The sequence below is a fragment of the Oppia nitens genome, unplaced genomic scaffold (assembly GCF_028296485.1).
Source record: "Oppia nitens isolate AA-2021 unplaced genomic scaffold, nextdenovo-longstitch-racon4-pilon3 scaffold4_pilon_pilon_pilon, whole genome shotgun sequence".
Taxonomy (NCBI): Eukaryota; Metazoa; Arthropoda; class Arachnida; order Sarcoptiformes; family Oppiidae; genus Oppia; species Oppia nitens.
The window spans coordinates 7,967,247-7,993,388 of record NW_026533232.1 but is presented as its reverse complement, the minus strand read 5'-3'; the positions used below and the strand labels follow the sequence as shown (position 1 = coordinate 7,993,388).

The 26,142-nt window shown below is 25.0% G+C and overlaps 2 protein-coding genes across 3 annotated transcripts; one reads left to right on the top strand and one right to left on the bottom strand.

The window, feature by feature from the left end:
* Window positions 1-12: 12 nt before the first annotated feature.
* Window positions 13-19,658, top strand: LOC128959635 (fasciclin-1-like). The gene is made up of 5 exons (XM_054305633.1): window positions 13-278; window positions 7,991-8,144; window positions 13,298-14,694; window positions 15,550-15,670; window positions 19,459-19,658. Exons 1-5 carry the CDS (start codon window positions 153-155, stop codon window positions 19,656-19,658), a joined length of 1,998 nt encoding a protein of 665 aa, XP_054161608.1. The 5' UTR covers window positions 13-152.
* Window positions 19,659-23,518: 3,860 nt separating this feature from the next.
* On the bottom strand, window positions 23,519-25,116 carry LOC128959647 (guanine nucleotide-binding protein subunit beta-like protein 1). 2 transcript variants are annotated; one of them, XM_054305650.1, is made up of 3 exons: window positions 25,079-25,114; window positions 23,742-25,017; window positions 23,519-23,647 (listed from the first exon to the last, which is right to left on the bottom strand). In XM_054305650.1, exon 2 carries the CDS (start codon window positions 24,980-24,982, stop codon window positions 23,909-23,911), a length of 1,074 nt encoding a protein of 357 aa, XP_054161625.1. In that variant the 5' UTR covers window positions 24,983-25,017; window positions 25,079-25,114; the 3' UTR covers window positions 23,519-23,647; window positions 23,742-23,908. The 2 variants fall into 2 exon arrangements, with proteins under 2 accessions (XP_054161625.1, XP_054161624.1); XM_054305649.1 differs by having other exon boundaries at window positions 23,742-25,116.
* Between the last annotated feature and the right edge of the window lie 1,026 nt (window positions 25,117-26,142).

Below are 26,142 nucleotides of genomic sequence, written 5' to 3'. Positions count from 1 at the left end.
ATCTATTTGATATAAATAACTACATTTCATTGTTAATTGAATTGATTACATTGGAAAAATTATTGCAGCATCAAATTATCTTGGTGATATTTATCTAAAAATATTGAAAATTTTCTAATCAGTGTATTAATTAAATCATCACCGATAAAAAAATGTGCAAGTCGTTGTCAACAAAAATGTATCTTGCTAAATTTGCTATACTATTTACCTATTGTTGGACTTCAATCAGTGCGACCAATATTTACGAACAGTTATCCATTGAAGCCGACCTCACAAAAGTATGTCCACATTTTTCTTGTTTAATGTATATCTAAATATATATATAATTTATTTAAATATACTGTATTTATATGATATATAATATTTACAAGTTTTTATACCACATTTACTAATAATTATATGTATTTATCTTTCAAAAATAGATATATATATATATATATGCATTGAAATGAGATATTTGTTGTTGTTTTTTCTTTTAAAAATGACATAAATTTACATATATTTAGCTCTAAAAGTATATTAACAAATATATTATCTAAACATTAGATTTATTTTTAAACATTAATTTTTTATGTACTCATAATTTGAGCTTTTATTTTAAACTTTAATACATACAGTAATATATTAATGGAAAGCATTGAAATTTTGTTATTTTTTTCAAACAATATGTATATTTTTATTACACCACAATTTTTTTTTTGATATAATAATTAAAATACTTTTGTTGCTGTAATTTTATTATTATATAAATGTTATTATATATCTATATTATTAATATAACTAACAAAAATGATATTATTAATGTTATTGTGTGTTGGTGTTTTATAATAAAATGATGTGTTATATGATTTTTTAAAAATATAAACATTAAATAATATCGTAATTCAGTACAAAATAGCTAATAGACTATTAGGCTTACATTTAAAGCAATGTTAGATAATTTAAATTTAAATTGTTTTTTTTGTCTGTACATATTTTTTTTATTTATTCATTTATTTATACACTCACTATCACCCACTCCCTATCAATTCATTGTTTAATGAATTATATTTTAATTTATATATTAATTAAATTTTAAATGAAGTGAGAAATTGCAGAATCAAATGGATTTGTTATATGATTTACAGTATATAATGAATATTCTTTAACAAAATAATTAACAATTTTTATGTTATTATTATTATAGCAAATAACATATTGATCTGTTAATTAACAGATCAATAATATGACAGTATAAATGATATCCATATCCCCATTATATCTAAATTTATTATTATTATATTATATAAAAATAATTTTCAGTATATTATAATTTCTAATAGCATATAATTTTCACTTAAACTACACTATTTTGTGTATAATATATTTGATGTACTGTAGTAATAGTAGTAGTAGTAGTAGTAGTAGTAGTAGTTTGCCTACACAGGTTTGCCTCCTATTTTTGGCGGTTATCTCATCTCATAATGTGTTAGTGTACTGTATATAATAATAATTTAGTGCCAAATTGTAACACAATTTAATACATTATCAACTATTATATATATATATATATATATATATAATGGTCACACCTGCTGATGGATTGAGAGAAACATTTTTTTGCTACAATTATTCAGTGTTTGTGTCCCTCACATATATATAAGCCAATCCCTCTGCCGTAGTATTACTAATGAATCTACACGTGAGACACATACCGTACCAATACTTTACTATATTATATATATATATATATATATATTACAGACACAAACCTCTAGTTAATAGTCATATATCGTATACATATATATCGGGTGAACACATAGTCTTAATATTTGTGCCGACATTTTGTGGATTGCGTTTGCGTTCACTCAAGTGATTCACTTTCATATAACTTGCAGTCAAAGTCATCACAAAACCCAAACCTCTCTCTCTCTCTCTCTCTCTCTCTCTCTCTCTCTCTCTCTCTCTCTCTCTCTCTCTCTCTCTCTTCCTCTCTATCTATGAAAATATAAGAGACAACAGCGCCAAACACACGCATTGCGACCTTAGCACCGGCATATATTTAGCGCACTGGTGGGGTGGGGCTCATACCAGAAGCTGCCGTATCTGTTGTAGTGGCGGCACAGTTGTATTTCAATTGCCACATTCAATGCCATTCATTCAAAATTTTTAATTTCTTCGAAAAAAAATAATTATTATAATTTAACATTTATTTAATAAGAAGGGTTTATATAAAAAATTTTGTTTTCATCAAAACATTGTTATTATATGTATGTGTTATTCACAGCTCTTTTTTTCTGATGAAAAAAATCCTCTGATATTTGAGTCATTTGAAGGACTCGTTAGACCACAATATTAAATGTTAGATTGCATTAGTCATCAGCAAATCGTATATCCGATTCGTGATATCATTTTATATATGCAATGCTTTTATATAAACCGTATAAATATCGCACAAATACATCTAAACAAACTATTTCAATGAAAACTCATGCCATGCCTTAAGATATTTTCTCAGTATATATCAATAATTATGTCATCAATTAATGCCTCTCAGCTCTAAAATTATGACAAATGATTGTTAATTTGAAGTTAATTTTGATGAGCAAAACCTACTGACTTTATATATACTATATATGATATGCCTATCCCTTAATGTTAATATTTATATATATATCTAAATTCTATACTAATGTGCTAAATGAGGATAGTCTACCACAAGAATATTAGCACAAAATTATATTTTTTGATAAATAATAAAATTTCATTTATTGATAAAATAATTGGCAAACATTTTTTTTAAATCATTATTTTTATATTATATAACTTTATTGAATATCAATCTTATTGTATTTCAACCAAAATATTTCAAGCATTTGTAAATTTTTTGTTGTTGACAATAATTGAATAGCTATTATTATTAATATTGATATATATAATTAAATATTTTATTAAATAATTTATTTTTAAATATTTCATTGAATATATATAGTAATAAATACAATATTAACAATAAGTGGCACAAAATTATCTAAAACTAATAAATTGTTTTTTTGTATTTTAATTATTTCTATTAAAATTTCATTAGTATTATTGACAAGTATTGCCCCAATATTTTATCGTTCATTTGGCATCAAATATAATATAATTTGGAGCTCTTATTGAAATATTATTCTATTATATATATTGAATAAACTATTGTTAAAATTATTTTATTGTTAAAAATGCATGAAAAGTGTATATTTTCTCTTAACATGTATGTCCTGTTAGTATACATTTATGTTTAGTAATATTAAGTGAGAGAGAGAGAGATTGTTAATGACAAGAGCACCGGGCGCTATAAAAATGGATATTAAAAAATACCCAATGAAAAGGTCGACTAAATCTCTCTTTCAATTTCCCTGAAAACTTTTATACTCTGACTTTTCAATATATAAATGGAGAGCAACAGTGGGAAAAGGGAACGGTGTGTATATATGAAAGTCCACAACAAAAAGTCGGTATCTGTGGTGTTGTGGGGTTGTTATGTTGGGTGACTCCCTATACTTTACGATTGAAATCCAGTCGTTTAAGAATCTAATACACAGAATATATATATAATTGAAGTCCTCCACCCGTATGTCCACCTTTTTTTGGGCATTTCTCTCATTATTAGCAATCACGACACACGTAAATAGTGGCACAGTTGGGGGAAATGGAGGGCATCGGAGGGTCAACTGGAAAGTCAAAAATCGACGTTTGAGTCGAGTGTCAATTTGCTTCACCATATATTCACGTGCTTTACTCTCATGTATATACAGTACAGCACAGTATATGTATATTCATAGCTCTATCCTATTTAGTATGTTCTCCCTTTGCATCTCATATTTACAATATTGTGTCAAATAATAAATTTTAATTGAAATGACCTCCAAATCAGTAATATATACCCTCTTTGCCTAACATCTCATCTCATTAATGATATGACAGCTACCAATTGGTACTGATTTGGATGTTATATATATTTACTTAATGGTTACAAAATATATATATTATATCTCATCTCAAATATACTAGTGATTTACACAAATGAGTAAAGAGAGAGAGAGAGAGAGAGAGAGAGAGAGAGAGAGAGAGAGAGTCCATAGGATTACAGGGTATATCCATTTGGTCTCTCCTATCAAATGTTTTTCCAGTGAAACGCTTTTAATGTCAACCAAACTTTGTATTTCACTTATTGTCCATTTATTTCTATGTTTGCCTAAACCACACATAGATTTTCTTTCAAAAATACCTCTTATTGTAAACCATTTTAAACCTAACATTTTCTTCAAAATTTCATATTAACTAAAATATATTTTATAAGCACTTTTAAGCACTTTTTTAAAGGTTATTATATTTATATATAAATTTCTATATAAATGAAAAATCAATATTTTTATTAAATTTGTTTGAAAACATGGTATTTATATTATGGTTAGTAGTACAGTACAGTACAGTACTGTTCAATATTGATAATAATATTACTCTGTAATTATCTGTCATTTATTTTTATATTGAATCCATACATAAACATAATTTTGGTATAATTTAATGCATTTGATATAAATTGGATGTTTCACTAAATTATCCAATAAGAGGAGTAATGAACAACTAATGAAATATTAAATAACATTTTATATATATAACTCATAATTACAATATTATATTTAAATATATCATAAATATCAATCTTTCTCATTCAAATAATATGTACAGTATTATAAAATGCTTAATATAATTAAATTAAAATTATTTAATACAAATAATTTATTTAATAAATTAACGATTATATTCACACAATTATATATATATAATAATTATTATAAATAAATCATTATAATTATAAATTAAAATCATATATATGTAAATTTAACATCTTTATTATAATAAAATTTTTGTATATGTAAAATATGTTTTAAAGAAAAAAATTATTTTTTTTATTTATATTTAAGAATTTTATTTAAGATATTTTTTTGTTATTTTGTTTAAAAAAACTATTTTTCAAATACTTTAATTGCTTATTTAAACTATAGATTCTTCTAATTTATTTTTAATAGCATTTTTTAAAAGCATTTTTGTACAAATAATTAGTAATATTATTAATATCTAATTGTCATTTAACAAGAGATCAATAAACTTTTAAGAAAATATTTTTCTTTATCCAAATATAATTGTATTTTTCTAACTGAAACAAAAATTAAGTTTGTGTCGGAAAATAAAAATACCAAAACATGATTGTTGTTAAAAAATCATAATAGCGTGTATATGCCGGTGCTCTCAATGCCGGTTCCCTTACGACATGTCTTGTAATATCAGACACTCGACTCAGTTATGCATTTCATATATGACTTTCTTTCGTCTCTTTTTTTATTATTTGTTGGCATTCAGTTCACATACAAACAAATAATCAGACAATTTATTTGATATCTAAAAAAGGTATATACACTCTAATACTGTATTATATAATACTGTAGATATTAACACAACGACAAAAAATAGTCAACTGTTCCGTCACTTGCCCTCAGCTTTTTGGGTGAAAACATTTGGCTAAATAATAGACAAAAATTTTATGAAATAAGTATATTGAAAGAAAAATATCATTTTTCTGTGAAAACATTAACTATTAAATTTTTTAATCTAATAACTGCTATTTTTTACGTTATATATATATATTATCATTTATAAGAGAAACTAATTTCAATTCACGCAAAATATATTTTTCTATATATTTATATAAATAAATAAATTTTTGATAATAAACTCATTATTTGATACTATTTTCACTTATTTGATAATAACAATAATAAAGTAACAAAATATTGATTCAAAATAATTTACAATAGAGTTGAGTGAATATAAACAAGTGAATAAATATTTCAATACTACGATAGATATATGATATTTGTATATTTCTATACAAACCCATAGATATATCAATATTATCAGTATATGTGTCACTCTTGAGGCTCTCAGTTAGCAATCAATCGATATTTCAATTTATTCCCCTTTTTTATTATATGAATCAAATGAATTGCATGAATCATAGACAGTGGGTCTCTATTAGTGACACATGAAAAACGGCAATAAAACACTACTATTTATATTATTATCAGTAAAATGTTGTGTTTTCATTTGGGAACAGCCATCGACAACCATTACCCACCAAAAAAACTAAAAGTAAAACACCATTTACTTGACGCCATGGCCTACTACTCCCCAGACCCAACTGTGCTCTATGTTGTTTACACACCAGTATTATATCAATAGTACACTCTATTAAAATCCATAAAAATTGTATTTCGCATGACTTGACTATGAATTTTGTAAATTAACTGAAAAAAAATTTCGAAAAATAGGTATAAATCAAGTGAACAACTGTATTGACTGAGAAAACAAGTAGTTATTAATATTATATAAATTTATTTTCCGCTATATTTACATTGAAATTGTAAACCAAAAATTTAATGGTAACAAAATAAATTGTCTGCATTTATAATGATCAAATAACTAAAATAAAAATTGATGCAATTATGTGAACAAATAATAAATATTGATTTACTTATACTAAAAAAATAAAATTGTTGTTTTAGTAGCAATATTATATATAAATAAGTTTTATTTTTTTTTATAAATATTGTACTAATTATTAATATATTCAAAAATTTATTTTGAATACACATTTACTTTCAATAAAATTCTCATTATATATGGATGTATTGTTTCAATTGTAATACAAATAATATTAATATAGTATTAACAAAATTGTACAGTAATTTTTGTTTTGTTTTACGAGTATAATACATGACAACAATAATGGACGGGTAGTTATTATTGGCGTCAAATAATATATTCTCGTGTCTCATATTTGAGTACAATTTTTGTGTCTACACTGCGCTCAGACATTAATAAAAACTTTTTTTTGATGGCTTTTCTATATACTATAATCGACTAAATATAAATACAATATACACTACAAATGTCGTTATAAAAGCCATTACTGAATCCACTTATAAATGCTATACCAAAAACCCAAACTACATATATAATATATATATACTTTTTTTTGTTTTTGTCATAACCTATTGCTTTTACAATAATACCAGTGCAATACGCCTCCCCCTCCAACAAACGGTATGTTTAAATATGTGTGTGTTGTCTGTGTTTCCGCACCCTTGGCTCAAGTATTCCCTAATTTTTAGTGTCCGTTTACATTACACTCTATTGCCAGTGATCACTGTCTGGCAGTCAACTGATGGTTATCTCATATCCGACTATTATTTTAGTGTCACTAACATAATAATAACAAAAACATCTAAAAAAATAACAGCACAAACACATATACACGCAATTATATATATCTTAGTTAATATATATACATACATATTATATACTGTATTTATAATAATAATCTCTCAATGTGTTGTTTTTTTTGGTTAACATATTATCCAAAAAATAATTTACATTTAAAATGCACGCAATGCTAACTAAATAACATATCCCCAGAGATAATCTGGAGATCAGGAGTCCGAGGCTTATATCATATATAATACTAGTATTTAATAATATATTAATATATAGATAGTTTATTTGATAAATTATAACATTTTCAAAAAATAATGTAAAAAAAGTTGTTAAATAAAAATCAACTTTTTAAAGAAATTTAAATAATATTAATATTTGCAAATAAAATAAAAATAAATTAATTATAATTATTATTAAATTTAAAAAACAACAAAAAATATCTGTTAAACTTTGCAACATTTAATTAAAAGCTATTTTATTTTAATAACTTGCATGTACTGTACAATAATATTAATAATATTTTAATAATATGTTTAATCTAGCATTAATAGCGTGTCTCATGTTTTTTTATGTATACATATATATCATATATTAACTTACATATACTATAAATAAATAAATAATAAAAAAAATGATAATTTATTTTTTCTTTTATATTAACGATATATACATATATTTTTTTGTTTAGTTCAAAGAAGTGGTAGACAGGGATCCAGTAATGCAGCTATTCTTGAAGCACAAGTCAGCGACACTGTTTGCTCCGACCAACAGTGCCATCGAAAAACTACAGACTAAAAGTTTGCGCCGGGAGGTACTGGACAAATTGGCATCTTATCATATTGGTATAGTTATACATATATTTAATTATATATATATATAAATTAAGACATATATAGTAGTAGTAGTAGTAGTAGTAGTAGTAGTAGTTTTGCATATTATATGTTGTATTTGACACATCATATCATAAATCTCGTGACAGTTTCCTATAGCAATAATTTTTTATTTTTATTTATTTTTTTCTTTGAATTTATTATTATTACATTATTATTTGACAAACATCTCCTCGCCATACATATGGATTAAATATGTGATGCTATTACACAAATACATATATGTCTAGTCTATAATACATATATTTATTATATAATTTCATAAAAATTTAGACAAATAAGTCATATATTAATATATATAAAAAACCATTTCTATGTTTGTTTTGACAATTGAATTGTAATTTATAGATATAATTGACCATTTCAATAGCTAATAATGGTTATAACTTAACTAACAATAGTTTTATAATAATTTAATTTATTTAAAAAGTACAAATGTAATATACACCATAGTTCACAATATAATTCAACAATTATTTCCTTGATATTTAAGTACAATGAAATAAATATATAAATATTTGTAGCTTTTTAAAAACCACAATTTCCGAACTATTGTTTATATATAAAAATTTAATGGCTTGAAATTGATAATCAATGAAATAAAAACAATAGAAATATATTAACTACACTTAATATATGCTCAAAAATGCGTAAAAGATATATTGATACAAATGACACAAAACGTCGGGGTCTTTCCCGGAATCTGTAGTTCCCTTACGGTATAAATAACAATAAAAATAACACAAAATATGTAATAAAAAAATAGATTTCAATTCCTGTTGATTTTTGCCGTTTTATTAGTCATATAAAATAGATTTTTTTTATTGTTGTCATGTCTTTTATATTATAAAATAGCAAATTCCAGACTTGACTTTGATTTATGAAGTCAACTACAAGTATTGTATACAGTATTTAAATTATTATCTGATATAATAAATAGTTATACACATAAATATATAATAAATAATCTCTTTCATAAAAAAATAGTTAAAATATTATTCATAATATTAATAAATTTGATGATAACTAATTTGATTGAAAAGTCCATTGAAATGTTAATGGAGTGTAACGGTTATCAAACTTATTGATATGTTTTGTATATTTTGTATTAAATATAAAAATAATATAGTATTATAAAAATCAATTTAAGGATTAGTGAGGCTCTCTATCAATCAATAGTATTTAGAGAGAGAGAGAGAGAGAGAGAGAGAGAGAGAGAGAGAGAGAGAGAGAGAGAGAGAGAGAGAGAGAGAGAGAGTTAAGTTTATATTATATAAAATTTGTTTGTTTGGTTAGCCCTGACTTCAGAAATTACATCAAAAACTATTAAATCCGAAAACCCTGAGAGTGTGATAAATAGCGGATGTTTTTATTTATTGATAATTGCATTTGAAGTTGTGTTTAGTAGTAATTGTAATGATATTTACAGTAAATTGCAAATTATATGTAACACACAAATTTACTGTATATATAAATATTTATATGAAAATAACCAAATAGTTAATAGTTTTTTATGAGACAATTAACAATACAAATGACAGCAGCTGTTTACTTATAATACATGATTCCCATAGCATTGACAATAAAAATAATACATAAAATAGTTAAGTTTGTCATAACTAAACCCATATACTGTATATCAGGGTTAAGCAAGGTTTTGGATTTTAGGGGGGGTAGACCGGGGTAAAATTTACAAAATTCTCAAAAAATCTTGGGGGGGGTATTGGGTGGGGTAAGATTTTTATTGCATTTTTAAACGGCAATTTTTTCAAAAATCCAAAATCAAGGGGGGGGGGGGGGGGTCTAGAGAAAATTCCCTAAAAATTCCTTAAGTTCCCGAATATTCCCATGTAAATTCAATAAAATTCCCACAAGTTCCCGTATAAATTCCCGGGAAAATAGGTAAAATTTCCAAAAAATATAAAAAAACTTAAAAAAAACTTAAAAATTAACAAAAATTTAAATTTTAACAAAAAATAAATATTTTTAAAAAAATTTTTTTTAAATTAATAAAAACTTAAATTTTAACAAAAAAAATAAAATAATGTATTTAAGATTTAAAAATAGTTGATAAAAGCATTAATGATACACTATGAGTTATTTTTAGTATTTTAATAATTTTTAACTTTTAACATAATTAATTTTTTAAACAATAATTAATGTTTATAGTTTGTTATATATTTTTATTTTTATACAAATACTGACTGAATACTACTTATTTAACTCAAATTTCGTTAAAGTTTAATTATATTAAGTACAAAATTGAAAATATTTTTAAATTTTTTATTTAAAATTTAAAAATTATTAATAAAAACAAGTATTTATTGTTTTATTAACTTCTTAAACTTATATTTAAATTGTAATATGATTACTCTTTTCAACAAATAGGTAATTTTTAATTTTTTAGTTTATTTTAATTAAAATAATGTTATTTTTTGATGACTTTTAACGTTATTTTAACTATTTTTAATCAATAATTAGATTTTTATAAATATTAAAAACATAAAAACACTTACTAAAATAGTATCAACTAAAATTAAAATTTTTATAAATTTCAAAAAAATTTTCGGCGCCTTCGGCGCCGAAATTTTAGGGGGGGGGGGGGTCATTTCTCCTCGTTTTTAAGCGACAATTTTTTCAATTTGGTCAAAAAGTCTGGGGGGGTAAAATCCCAATTTCTCGATCTTAGGGGGGGGGGGTATTTTGGCCTTACCCCCCCCTACCCCCCCTTACTTAACCCTGACTGTATATATATATCCCAATATTATAGTTGCAATACTTGAAATGCTACTGAAGTTTTAAAAAACATATTTTTAAATGACAGATAAATGAACAGAAAAACAGAGAAACAGATATTACTGGTGTAGTCAAGTGAGAGAGCACTTGTGTGTCTGTATTGGTCTTTCATAAAAAAAATGTTTGCATCTGTATGTGTGTCCTCTGGTCTGATATGTAGTTAAATAACATTAATAATAATAGTAAAAATATTTTTGTATTGAATTACTTAACATTTATACTGTATATATAAAGTAAAGTCAATACATAAGTACTGTTATCTACAGTATATATATATATACCCGATATATAATACTGTATTACTTTAGAGAATCTCATCTCAATAGGAGAGTAGTTGTATGTGTTTTGTTGTTGTTTTTTGTATAAACATTTGATACAAACATTATGTTTTTAGACCATTTAATGCCTCGTTTGATGATTATTGACAATGCATTAGATATATATAACATATAAAAGATGAGCGCATTAATGACAACCTATTTTTTTTGTCTATCATCTCTAACACACAGTCTTTTAGTTTATCAATAATTTTTAAACAGAAACTCAATACCAGTGCTTTGTTTTTCAGGCAAATCCTCATTAATATTCCGGTTCAGAGTTTTTTGTTTTTGACAAAAAAGTTTTTTTGTATGTCTGATAATGACTTCAACGAAATAAAATAATTAATGAATTATTTGTGACAAAGCATTACATATTGAGTCGATTTAACTAAATGTGACAGTTGTCTGATGTCACGATGAGAGTGAGTGAGTTAGAGAGAGAGAGAGAGAGAGAGAGAGAGAGAGAGAGAGTTTGATGAGAGCACTGGTAGGTAGTGATGACTGCGGATGATGATGTATAGTGAGTGAGAGGACAGACAGTTTAGAGCACCAATTAAGAAGCAATTAGTATATAAAAAGCGTTTGTCATTACTATTCAAACCAACAAAAGATATATTAATGTCAGAGAGTCATAAAATTGTGATTCATTTGCTAAATAATATATTAAAATACAGTATTTTTACAAAAGGGCATGAATTTAAAAGATAAAATTTGCTTAGTTTAGTACATACCAGTGCCCTGTTCTCTGTCTCTTTCACTTTTCATACAAAACAGCTAAGTATGCATTATATAACAGTGTCCTCCCATTCCTTCCCGGACCCAAACACACACATACACACAATATTACACAATAAAATTGTCCCTCAAAATAACTTAAAGTTATATATGCCATTTAAGTGCCGTTCCCTTATTTGTGAGCATATTTGCCTGTGTTATGTGGCATAAACTCCCTGTGCTCTCACTCACTGGTGATTCTCATTGAAAATCCCAACACAAATGTCATCAATTCTTGGGAAAAGAAGAGAGAAAAGGGGAGAAAAATAATAAAATGATTTTTTGTTTCGTTAACATATATACAGACATCACAATAATAGTACTGTTTATCATTTGGCTTTCAATATGTTAACTAAAAAGAAAGTCATTGTTGCAGAGCTCCGGGATTTTATGCGATGATCTCTCATATATTCTGTACTATTGTTGAATGTTATCGTAAAATAAATATATTATATTATTATTATTGAAAATTATAATAAAAATATTTATGTCTTAGAATTTTTCATCTTATTTTATATATATATATTTATATACAGTATATACAGTGGTTTATTGTATAATATTTTTATTTTGATATACAAAAATAATAGTCTTTTGTAAATTAAAATAATTAATTTTGTTTATGCATCTGAATTTTAAGTACAAACCTAACCATAAAATTTTTGATGTGTTTGTTCACTACAGCAATAGTTAGTTATATAACAAAATAAAATCAATACTTTAATTTAAATTCATACAAAAAAATATCTAAACTTTTTAATAGCGCTAATTACTGTGTGTTTAGTCTTTTGTTTTCAAAATCGGCTTTTGTCGGTAAATACACGGTTTCTCTGAAAAATAATTTTAATTTATTGTTACTTTTAGCTAATGAAAATCTATGACTACCAATCACTATACCATCACTTATACTATAAATGACATGACTATCTAATTAAGTTTACATTTAATTAATACTATTATGAAAACCGTTTCCAATCGTTTTACAGGAAATTTGTTTTTTTATTTATATAATTTTAAAAACTTATTTTGATTTATTTGATATTCTTTTGAATCTTTTTTATTATCAATTCAATTAACAAACCGTAAAGTGAATAACCTTTAAATAAAAAACAACAAATTATTGACAACACATTAGATCATTAAAAACAGTGTTATAAAAATAACACCAAAAATGCTTATCTAATCACTTATATGACTCTTTCATATCATTACCAGTGGGTGTTGTGGTGAAGAAGGACTCGTTTCCCTATAGTGTCAGTTCATCACTACAAGAGGCGGCCCCTCTCTACCTAAGCTTTAAGGAGCGTTCATCTGTTGGTCATCACGAGTACTTCCATCAGGACAGCAAAGAGTTCTTTGTCAACAACGCTAAGATCGTTAAAGAGATCTCATTGAAGGCTATCAATGGAGATGAACAGCTCCTGTATATCATTGATGAGGCACTCGAACCATTCATACCGTCGACACCATTGCCACCATTTGCTTTGGAACTCATAAGTCAGCCTTCTATCTATAGCATTGATGAGCGATGGGATAGCTATTACAATAAGATCACCAGTAATAGCCAGGAGGCCATCTTTGAAAGACCCGGTAATCATACTTTTTTTGTGCCCATGCAAGATGTCCGACCGGATCTGTTTGACAAATATGTCGTATTGGGACACGTCATACCAAATCATGTATTGTTTCTCAACGTAATGGGCAAAGAGTCGTACCGATCGTCAGCCAGCGATCAAATTGTAAATGTGGAACTGTCTCTCATTAACAGAACCCTTAGGATTAATCCGGAACAGACATACTATGTCCAGTCAAACACTATTAAAGCTGATCCCAAACACAATAAGGGTGTAGTCATTAGTCGCGTCCTGAGAGCCAACATACCTGTCAAGAATGGTGTCGTTCATCTGATCGAAAAGCCTTTGATGATAATCGACACGTCTATCATTGATTTCTTAAGTCAAGAAAGAGACGGTCGATTGAAGACATTCAACCGATTGCTAGATATGGTTCCCGAAATCCGGTCGGAAATTGCCGGACTCGACCAGAAGACAGTGTTAGCGCCGACAGATGCGGCGTTTAATAATCTGAATGAAAACGAAGAGGACGACAAACTAAAGTATCTGATGGACAATCCGGACCAATTGAGACAAATATTGCAACTCCATGTCGTGCCGAGACAGTCGGTCTCCACTGAAGACATTCGCAGAGGAACCAAACCAGAGGTCGTGTCTCTCGACAACAACAAGAATCTTCATTTCCGAGTGTCTGGCGATGACGCTCACACCCGGATGACGGTTGAGGGCGGCGGTGTCAACGCTACGGCTGTTCAGGCAGATATTGGTGCAACCAATGGTATCATTCACATCATCGACCGGGTACTCGGTATGCCTTTCCAAAACATTTTCGACAAACTCAAGAGCGATCCCCAACTGTCCTTCTCATTCGAGTTGGGTCGACAGGGAAACCAAAACTGGAACGAACAGCTGCTAAGAGAAGACAGACGATTCACGTATTTCGTGCCATCCAATGATGCCTGGGATCAGTTCAAAAGGGAGAACCCATCGGAGTATAAACAGTTAGAAATGAAATTATTTCCATCAAACACCAGAAATGTATGTTTTTAAAAGACTATTATTTTTCTTATTTTCTATAATAAACTGTTTAATTAAAAAACAGTTTTTATTATTATTATTATTAACGGGAATTTCCTGAACTATTAATATTTATTGGTTTTGCCACTCATTTAATTTAAAAGAAAATTAGTTTAGTTTTTAGATTTGGTTTTTGAATTTTGTTTTATTTTTTGTGACAAACGAATAAATTATAATCTCTGTAATTATTAACAGACTATTTCATTAAATTATACTTTCTTTCTCTTTATCTGAAAATATTTATTTATTTTTGAGAATTAAAACTAATAAAAACAAAACAAAACAAAAAAACAATATTTAAGTGGCAATATATCTGTAATATATTTTATACAAAATTTTTCTTACAGTGGGAATCGATAAATATTTTTTTTCTTTCTCTGTGAGAATGACAAACAAAAATACATGTAGAGGTGATATATATAACCTATGTTAAAATAAGTAAATAATCTAGATAATTTATTGAATTATTATTATTATTATTGTATTTACTTATTGGTCTAAGTTTTTAGGGCTTTTCTAATTTATTTGACTAACTCACACACACACACACACACACACACACACACACACACACACACATTGATCGCCAAAAATACTTTATCTAAAAAATTTTGTTGTTTTTGTTTGTCAGAGGTTTAGTGAATTTCAAAGTCAATTAAATCCACAGATTTTAATGGTTCATATTTTTTTGTGGGTAAAAATCTGTAAAAAAATGTTGCATTTGTCAGACAATTGATTTATTTTTTTTTGACAGTAAATAAAGTATTTTTTTTCTCATATCATTCACATTATCTAAAAAATATATATATTTTACAGGTATTAGACAGACATTTAGTGGTCGGCCAACAGATCTCATCGCAACAATTGGAAACACAATTTGAAACAATACACACCGTTAAGGGAGTACTCAAAGTGGCCAAAGGTCAGGTTGGCTTCGGTATGTATATATAGTCATGTATTTTTATATCATTTAAACTCAATAATCATTGCTCATATACCAGTGCTTTCACATAAACAGTAAATCCTGTCATTTTTTTTTTGTTGTTGAGATAATATTATGTTTTCAAAAGTTTTATTCCCAAAACATTATAATTGAAATGAAAAAATACAATTTAAATTTTTTTTTTGAAAAATGTTATGTAATAAGTAAAGCACACATAAAACATATGTGACTTAATATGATATTAAGTTAGATAATACTTGTATTTCAATATATTATGTACACAACAATTGCCAAACAAATGCTGTTTAAGTCACAGTTAAGTGGTTTTCGTTATTATTATTATATTTTATTTATTACTTGAAAACATTACAAAATATAAAAATAATACAAAAATTGTTTAAAAAGTTGTATTATTGCCTTTTGTCGAATGCTATTGACCTTCAATTCTAACCGTATATGTCATGTCAACAGCCCCTTACGTTTTTATCTACCGAAACCTCTCTCTCTCTCTCTCTCTCTCTCTCTCTCTCTCTCTCTCTCTCTCTCTCTCTCTCTCTCAATATAAAGAAACAATACAAATAAAAAAACACTTTTTGAATGTATTTACTCAACTGATTCAAACATATAATTGAAATACTCTTAACCCTATCAGCAAAGGGTTGGTACTCCCGGTTCTGTGACTGAAAAACGGTTTTCAATCACTGCTTTTCATTGATCTAATTGAAAGAATCTGTTGTTATGTTACCGACATTATTGGGGAAAATAAATTTCATTAGCTATGATGTCAGGTCTCAAATGACTTTATTATCATCACTATTGCACTCGTATAGTGTAAACACAAAATGAAGTACCAATTTTCGGATCATTATTTAAGTGATGATATGATGACCGATACGCGCTTGTGGTGCATATAATGCAAATAAATATAAAATGATAAATCAATTGAACACATGTGGAGTTTTTATTGCCAACTAATCGGCTTAATATATATATATATATATACCGGTATATTGTATAAGTTATTAAATATAATAAATGCGATCCGATATTTGTTACGATAATAATTTATTATTGTTATATTCATTTATATTATATGTTTTAGAAAATTTAATCATATTTCTACACAATATATATTTGCATGTTATCGCACAGTAGTTATATTAATAAACACATAATCATAGTATAAGTTCAATGGATTAAAAAATATAAAAAATTATTTTTTAGTTAGATTAAGATTTTATTATTTGTATGAAAGGCTTAAATTATTTTCGTGAAAAGAGATTTTTATATTAAAATATAAAAAGTATAATATATTGTATTATCTCTTTTTATACGATATTATTAGATAATTTGCAAATTAGATACAAGTTGTAAATGAATTATGTATTTAAATTAAAGATTGAATAAAATATATATTTTTATATGAGTTTATGAATTTATGAATTTATAACTAAATTTAAATTATTTAAAAAATTGAGACACGAATTTACATGTAATGATAGCCGGCATACAAACATTGAGCTCATGTATTAAAAAAAATTAGGTTTTCTTAAAGAGCAGATACCGGTGTGTGTAATGTACTGCCAGTTGTTGGGAGTGATTGTAATTTAAGACTAATTGCAAGAGTGAACGCAATCTTATAATTTGTTTTTTAGGATTTTTAATAAATATATATATTTTTATAATATTTATATAAAAGCAATGAATGAATAAAATTTTCCACAAAATTATACCTTCAAAGAAAAAACACAAATAGACATAAAACAAATCATATTGAATAAGATGTTATTTATCAACACAAATGTCAATGATTTGCATAAATCAGTAATCTTTTTGTTGTTTTGCTTTATATTTGATTGCATTTTTGGAGATCGAGAGAGACACCAACCATATGGTTAGATAAGGATCGGTATAACAAACCATTATTTTTATTATAATAGACAAAACATCACTACAATAGTATTATTTTGATTTGAATACATAATTGATATTAAATAATAATAAGTTTTGTTTACCTGCAAAAAAAAGTCAATGAATTTTTAGGGTTAAAAAAGCAGAAGAGAGAGAGAGAGAGAGAGAGAGAGAGAGAGAGACAGCTGTATTATCATATTATATATGATTTTCAAAATGATATTCAATTATAATGCAAAACATTAACTATAATTAAAGGCAATGTAGTTGTATACAAATACTAACAACAGAAATCATAATAATAAAAAATTTGAATTTATGAAAGCAAAACTAAAAATCAAGATAAAAATAGAGAGAGAGAGAGAGAGAGAGAGAGAGAGAGAGAGAAATAACTTATATATTAATATATATATACAGGTTTATATAATATTATTATATGACTCAAAATCATTTCACATAACAAATCTGTAGATTTTTTTTATAAAAATAATATCTCTTTATTGCAAACAAACCTGAATTTCTTGTTGTGTGACTTTGAGAGTCCATGTCTTGTCTGTCTCTCTCTCTCACAATTTTTTTTCATATTATTACTTAAAGAGGACAGCCATCAATTTTAAACCGGCACTACCACCACAAATAATATAAACAGCAACAACAATATAAACATTATATTATATATACTGTACTGTATCTTAAAGAGTGCATTGATTTTGTTTTTTTTGTTGTAACCAAAACCGCCAATCCTTTATATAAAACCTTGATTATGACATTACGCTGTATTTACTTCATATATGTATTCAAATATCGATTGAATAAAAACAAAATTTTTATTTAGATTTTTTCTTTAGCACTTCTGTATTAAAAAACAGTGTAATTTAGTTAAGATATAATCGTTTTAACAATAAATATAATTTAAAGAACTAATGAATTATTTTCAACATATATTTGAATTCAATATCTTAGATATAATTTAAAATGAATCACTTATTTTAACTTTAATATACTGTATAGAAATACTTTATATTAACATTTTTTGACATTCAAAAGTAAAATTATCTGTATTTAAAAAGTTTTAAAACTTTTTTTTTATTATCTCATAAGCAAACTATAAGCTAGTTTATATAATTGCTACACTAATTTACGTTCATGAAAAAGCTATCTTCAAAAAACGAGTTATATAAAAGTTTTAATATATTAATATATCAGTTAAAAATATAAAATAAATAAATTGGTTGAAAAATTTAATTATTGTATCTCACATTATAAAATAAAATTTATATTAAAAGCAAATAATATGTAGAAAATCTCTCTCTCTCTCTCTCTCTCTCTCTCTCTCTTTCTCTGTTCAATTAAAAGATAGTCACCTATACTGCAGTTTAACTTCAAGTTCATGATTGTACTGTAAGTTTTTAAATCTTCTCAACCGTACATTTGAGTGAATGAAAGTCACTTAAAAAAAAGTGAAAAAAATCTGATACCACTTCAGACAATTAACTTCATTGTCTTATCTACAATATTATGTAGTAGTAGTATATCTGCTATATTATTATTATTTAGATAGTAGTGTTAGTAGTGTTTCAATATAATTAACCGTAATATAGATGAGGTCATTGCCAGGAGTAATAGTGTGGTTGTATTTTGATCTGACATATGCCTGATATACCTGACCCGTACTTTTTTAAAGTGAACAGGACATTTGTGTCCTGTGTGCTCATATAGATATGAATCACTACTTGACTAACTAAATGACCCATTATACAGATTGTAGGGTGCGATATATACATATATACATGTTTGCACCTAAAAATAATTACCATTAAATAAAAAGCCATTCAATTAATCATTGTATCGTTTTTTTTTTGTTTTGTCAGGTAATCTATACATTGAATGGGAGGGTCGACGGGCCCGTATCGTACGATCCGACGTCCAGGCCATCAATGGTGTGATTCATGTCATCGATCAGGTGTTGATGAAGAAGAGAGATCTCACTGTCAACTCATCCCAACATTCCATCGCTAGCATCACATTAACGGCACTTTTTATAATTATCGCAAAGTTTATTATTAATTAATTAATTAATTAATTTTAAAAATTTACATAATTAATAATTAATTAAATTTTAAAAATTATACAAACCATTGTGACATGCATAATTTAATAATAATTATTTAAGAAAAATTAATAATTATTTAAGAAAAATTAATAATTATTTAAGAAAAATTAATAATTTTTCTGAAAAAACCATGTTTTTTTAAAAAAAGATAAAATTTATATAAATATAGTTTTAAAATATAAGTAAATTTTAATCACCAATTATTTCAGTCATCTCTAACTTTATCTCTCTATTTGTTTCATTATTTTTTTCTATCTCTTTGACAACAATAACATCATAAATGATAAAATAATTTAAATGACACAAAAATTGTCATCTAATAACTATTATAGTTAAAACAAAATTTTTTAAAACTAACATTCAAAACATCTCATTGTAAAAAATCCCAAATACTAAATAATAAAAAGTATATACAAATTGTATATAAAATAAATCAATTCCACAAATTGGGTCCAAATAATGATAATATATTACAAAAAAAAATTTGACAAATTTTAACAACTTATTAATATACACAGTATTATCATTAATAACTAATGTCATCATCACTTATATATAAAATATCCATTAGATACTCATCAATTTATTTGCTATTATAAATAAACAAATAATTATTGTTGAAAATCATTAATGATTATTAGGGCTAATATATCTTACACCACGATTGATAAAAGATAATAATATTATGTTTTTTGTTTTGTTTTGTTTTGTTAGACTTAATATTATGTTTAATATTTAACAAAATAATACACTAATTAAAGCCTATAACTAACAGCTTACAAAAAATATATTGTATAACAATAACTTATTATGTAATTATATACAAGTAATAAGTATAGTATTTTTATAATTAATTTTTGTTTTTAATTTTGTTTTACACTAATTTTAGTCACAAAACAATGCTATTATTAATACAAAAAACAACAATAAAAATCATATTCTTGATTATATAAAGATAAGTGGTATTACAACAACAATAATAAAAATTGATTGTAATTTATTTTTTGAAACATTATTATTATAAATATTCTGCTATTAGCGCTTAATTAAAACCAAATTTATTTGTCAATTTCAATATTGTTGAGTAATTATTATTTTATTTAATGAGACAACAATTTAAGTGAAAATTATTTTCTAGTGTTTGTGATGTCAACTTATAAAAAGTAATAAATTGTAGTCTTATTTGATTTTTTTTATTAAAAAATTGTTTTTTAAAAATATGTTTTTTTAATTAATGTCAATTTTTTGAAGTGAATAACTAAATAACTAAAATCTATTAAAAAGATCTAAATTGAGTAATAATTTAGTACTCAATGTATAAAATGAAAATTAAGTATTTTTACCTTAAAATGTCATCAAAATTACTGCAAAATTTTTTTGATAGTTTACAAGTAAATTTAAGCTGCATTAAAATAAACAATAATTGTAAATATATTTATAAATAAAAAATGCATAATAGGTAATTAAAATATGCATATTTACTAATTATTACAACAAATTTATATATATATATATATATATATATATATGAGATCAGTAATGCATTGCTTTTTTTTATTGCAAACAATAAAATAATAATATTGTTTATATTTAAGACTAAATATAATATATGAATAATACGTGTTCTTATGCTTATCTAAACTATACTTATATAATATGAAAAAATTGTTTTAAAAAAAGTATTACTATAAATGATTGATTTATATAATAATCATCCCATCATAATAACCGGGACACTAACTCTCGTGTATATTAACTCTGAAAATCGTGAGTTAAACAACAACAACATCAACTATAACAACAATATCAACAATAATAATAATAAACTTAAATATAGTAACTATTCATCATTTGATTGTGATTTGATATCCAAAAAAAAAATATATTTATATTTATATACATGATATACACTGCAATTACAACCAAATGTAAATGAAAATAATATTATCTTTTAGTGCCGTCAAACATAACTGATATTATATTATATTATATATTATATACATTTTGCTTGTACTACAAACACTATTAAAATTGTATTCACTGTTCATTAAATAATAAAAACAATTTAAATGTGAATTAAAATTGATTTGTAATAATATACTTAAAAATTCATTTACTCAACAAAAAAAATATTTAACTAATTACCAAAAACAATAAAAGTAATTGTCACACAAATTGATAAAAATTGTTTTTGAAAAAAAATCAATTCAAAAAACAACAATAAAATTAAATACCAGAAACACAGTATCGTAAAAATATACTTTTTGTGATTACTTAATTCAAATAAATATAATATGAAAAAAATTATAAAACATTTTACTTTTAGCTCTTAAAAATTGTACGATTTTTAAATAATGAGATTATAAATACAAAATTTTTTGAAAAATATATATTTAAAAATCTAAATGAATTATATATTAACAACTCAATTAATGAATTAATGTCTAATATATTATAAATATAAATTTTTGTTGATAATGATAATTATTATAATTACAAGTATTTTTTGAGCATTTATTGTAAAAAGTATTGGCATTGAAAATATATTCATAATAGTAAAATTATATATAAATATATTATAAAACGTTTATGTATTTAAATTGTTATAAATTCAGTCAATTATAATTATTATTTATATTTACATTTAACTCACGGCTCAATTGATATTTAATTTTAATTTCATATTTTTGTTTTCTTTATTAAATATTTATACAATTATTATTGTAATCAATGTTTTTATCAACAAAAAAAATTAAGACATTTGTCAATAAGTCTTTGACTAAATTATTGTCAATTATTATGTTTAAAATTTTTCTCTTATTTTATCAATTAATTTATTCAAAAAAAAACTAATATACAGTATTTGTTAATACATTATAAGTATCATTAGTGTTATTATTATTACTACTATTATTGTAGTATTTGTTTATAATTTATTTTTCTTCAATTCTTATCACTGCTTATAAAAAAGCCTTCAAACTGTGTCTCTTTTTTTAGTAAAAAAAATTATAATAAAATAAAAAGTTTATAACAAACAAAATGTGTGTCTCTTTTTAATGTCAAAACATTTAAATATATCATTTGTCTATATTTTGAAAGTGTATTTTGGAAATTAATTTACTTAAGAGGAAAATATTTATAATATTACAAAATGAGTTTTTCCGACAAGTTTTTACATCAAAAATAATTTTACAAAACATTAAAACAACTGTTATTAATGATCTGTAAATTCCTTTAACATTAGGTAATTAATAGATTTTAAAACAGAGGCTATACTAATAAATAAAATTATATATAATATATAAATATATATTTTATTTATTTATTTATTTATAAAATTAATTGAGACAAAAGTACATTGAATGTATGAACGGCATTCAAATGGCACTATAAGTTATGTTAGTTAAACCATTTCCTCATTTATATTTATTAAATAAAATCACTTAAATATATTTTAAAGTATAATATAACTGAAAGCTAATTTATGATTAATAAACGTATTATACATTGTATTTAATATTTTTTTTAATTTTGTATTCCTATTTAAGTTTTATAACTTAAATTATTTAATCAGATAAATTCAATAGTAAATTAGATATACTAATTAATTAGATTACTATAGAGTATTAGAAATTATAAATAGTAACTATAATATAATAAGAACTTATTAATAGTGTATTTTTAAAAATATATTTTCATATCAATAAATTAATTTTATTTCATTAAAAATATATTACAATTAAAAACAATTTAATACATAAATTTATATATAAAAAAATGTTTTAATTTAATTCTATACAAAAGATTAATTTCTCATCGCTGATCATATGAGGGCATAATTGTTGGTAATTTTCATTATAGTAATAATTTAATTACAATTATTTCAACCACTTTTTTTGGTCTATCACTGATATACTATCAGAATTGATCGGTTATATGTAGAAGTGCTGGAAACAGGAGTTCAAAAAATTACCAAAAATTAATAAACTGATAATAATATTTGACTACTGGATCAACATTGTTATGCCATTAGTTACATACCATAATCAGTATACAAACAATCATATTTAGTTGCATAGGAACTACCTTTAGATCACATTTAGTTCTGTAGTGTTAGGTGTCATACCATGGATCCAATACCATAGATATTGAATCAATAATTTTTTCGTCTATTCGTTTTAAAAATCAATAATTGTTACTAAAATTATCTATAAGTTGTTATAAAAATCCCAAAGAGTGATAGTTTTGTCTTGAGATCCGACGGCTAACAGTATTTTCATGTTTTTTGTCGACAATTTGTGCGAAAAGTTGAGACATTCAACAGTTTTCTTGTGAATGTCGGCGACGGCTAACGGTTTAAGACTTTTCAAAGCAAACAGTCGTATACAGCCATCAGTGCCGGCGCAAGCAAACACTCGTCCATCCGATCGTATGACACAACAGGTTAGACCACTATTAGTTACGATTAGATCTTTCTTCAGCGATAAACTAACCGCTGTTTTGTCATCATTTGTAGTTAACGTCCAAACGCTTATCACATTTTCAACTGAACAACAGATACCAGTGTTTCGGTCGCGATTGAAGTCCAAACCAGTTATAATCGTTTCAAAACATTTCAATTGCGCCACCAATTGATAATCACAGACATTGGGATCAACTTTAAAAACTAAAAGTAATCCACTTTCGTAACCTATTATCACCAGAATTTTATCACATTTACTATTATTTGTATCAAATTGTGTTAAATGTACGGCCAATGGATAACCGTTCTTCGTTTTGTCCGAAATCTGTTCAATTGTTACCATTGTTTGCTTGTCTGTGAAGTTCATTATTTCGATGGACTTGTCATCACTTTTGGGCACAAATGCCAAGTATTTTGACTGACAGTCAGCACTCGTATACAGAAAACATTTGCAAAAACTCAGATCCGATATATTTAGCGATCTTTTGACTGTCATTTGTCTGTCGTAGACATCGATAAATCCATTCTTGAATTGACTTAACAACAGGTGACCGAAGTCTTCATCGTCGGTGACTATCAATTGTTGAACCCGTGAGTTGTGTTGACTGTCATAAACCAATTGTGACCGATATGTGTCCAGTGACCAGTGTATCACTTGACCACAATCGGTGCCAAAAATCATATAGCTTTCGGTGTCGATGTCGGCAAAACATACGGCCGTTACCGACGATGCTGGCGGTGGTAGTCCGCGACACACGTAATGCGGTAATGGCTTTCCCAAAGTCTGTTGTCGGCCGGTATTGTCGTCGCGTCTGTCCATTTGAATGACCGCTTTGTAGCTTTCAGTGATCTTATCTAACGTGACACCAATTATTGGTCAAAATATGGTCACAATTTGTATGAATAATATTATTACCGATAATTCAATTCAATAGTTTTATGAAAAACATTTGTTTTTTTAATATTTATTGACATTATTTGTGAACACATTTTACACACAAATATATTGCAATCAATGAGCGCTTCATTTGAATTGAATTTTTTTAATTATCGGTTAATTAATTATCAAATCATTGGGAATCCTATTGATTGGGCACTGGTATGGACTGACCATTAAATTATTTAATACATGATTTAACTTTTTTATTTTAAATTAAATTATTTATCATATAAACAGTGTATTTATTAATAGAAATTATTATTTAATTAATAATAGTAATTATACAGTAGTTTAAAATTAATTATCAAAATTGGTGTTAATTTAAAAAATAAATAATTAAACTAATACTAAATTGATAGATAAAATTTATGCTTAAATTAATAAGTTTATACTTAAACTTAAAACTGTCAAAACATTACATTTAATTTATAATAAACAGTGAAATCTCAAAATTGATTTCAATTAATTATTGGTTATTTTATAGCTAAAAGTTATAAAAATAATGTATTCAACAGTTTTGCTTATTTGGTATTATTTTTTACCACTAATAAGACAAAAAAAAATAATGATTATAAAATTTTGGCACAAAATAAGGAAAATAATTTTATTTAATATCCACTTTCATCGCAATAATAAACTTATAATATGTTATTAAACACTTAATCAGTATTTACTAAAAAAAGTGTTTTTAGCAATATTTTTAATGACAATTTAATATAATATTAATTATAAATTTCTAATTGCCATTTAATTATATATATATATATATATCACTATTTTTTCATTAATTATTTCAAATTATAAATTAATTATATAATAAATTTAGTTATTTTATGTGTAAATGTGCTAAAACAATGTTTAATAAATGTAACAATTAATTTGATCAAAATATATTGAATATAATAAATTAAATATAAAATTTTGATGGAAAAAAATTAAAGTGAGTAAATTTTATTGAACCCTAATAAACGACCTTTTATATATTGGTAATGTTAATATACAGTATATAATTTACTTATATTAATAGTACTAATAAATAT

Excerpts from the sequence above, each read along its gene's own strand:
- LOC128959635 (XM_054305633.1), top strand. The coding sequence starts at position 153 with ATGTGCAAGTCGTTGTCAACAAAAATGTATCTTGCTAAATTTGCTATA. Across the intron at positions 279-7,990 it reads TTGAAGCCGACCTCACAAAA|TTCAAAGAAGTGGTAGACAG; the intron begins GTATGTCCACAT and ends TTTTTTGTTTAG. Across the intron at positions 14,695-15,549 it reads TTCCATCAAACACCAGAAAT|GTATTAGACAGACATTTAGT; the intron begins GTATGTTTTTAA and ends TATATTTTACAG.
- LOC128959647 (XM_054305649.1), bottom strand. The coding sequence starts at position 24,982 with ATGGACAGACGCGACGACAATACCGGCCGACAACAGACTTTGGGAAAG.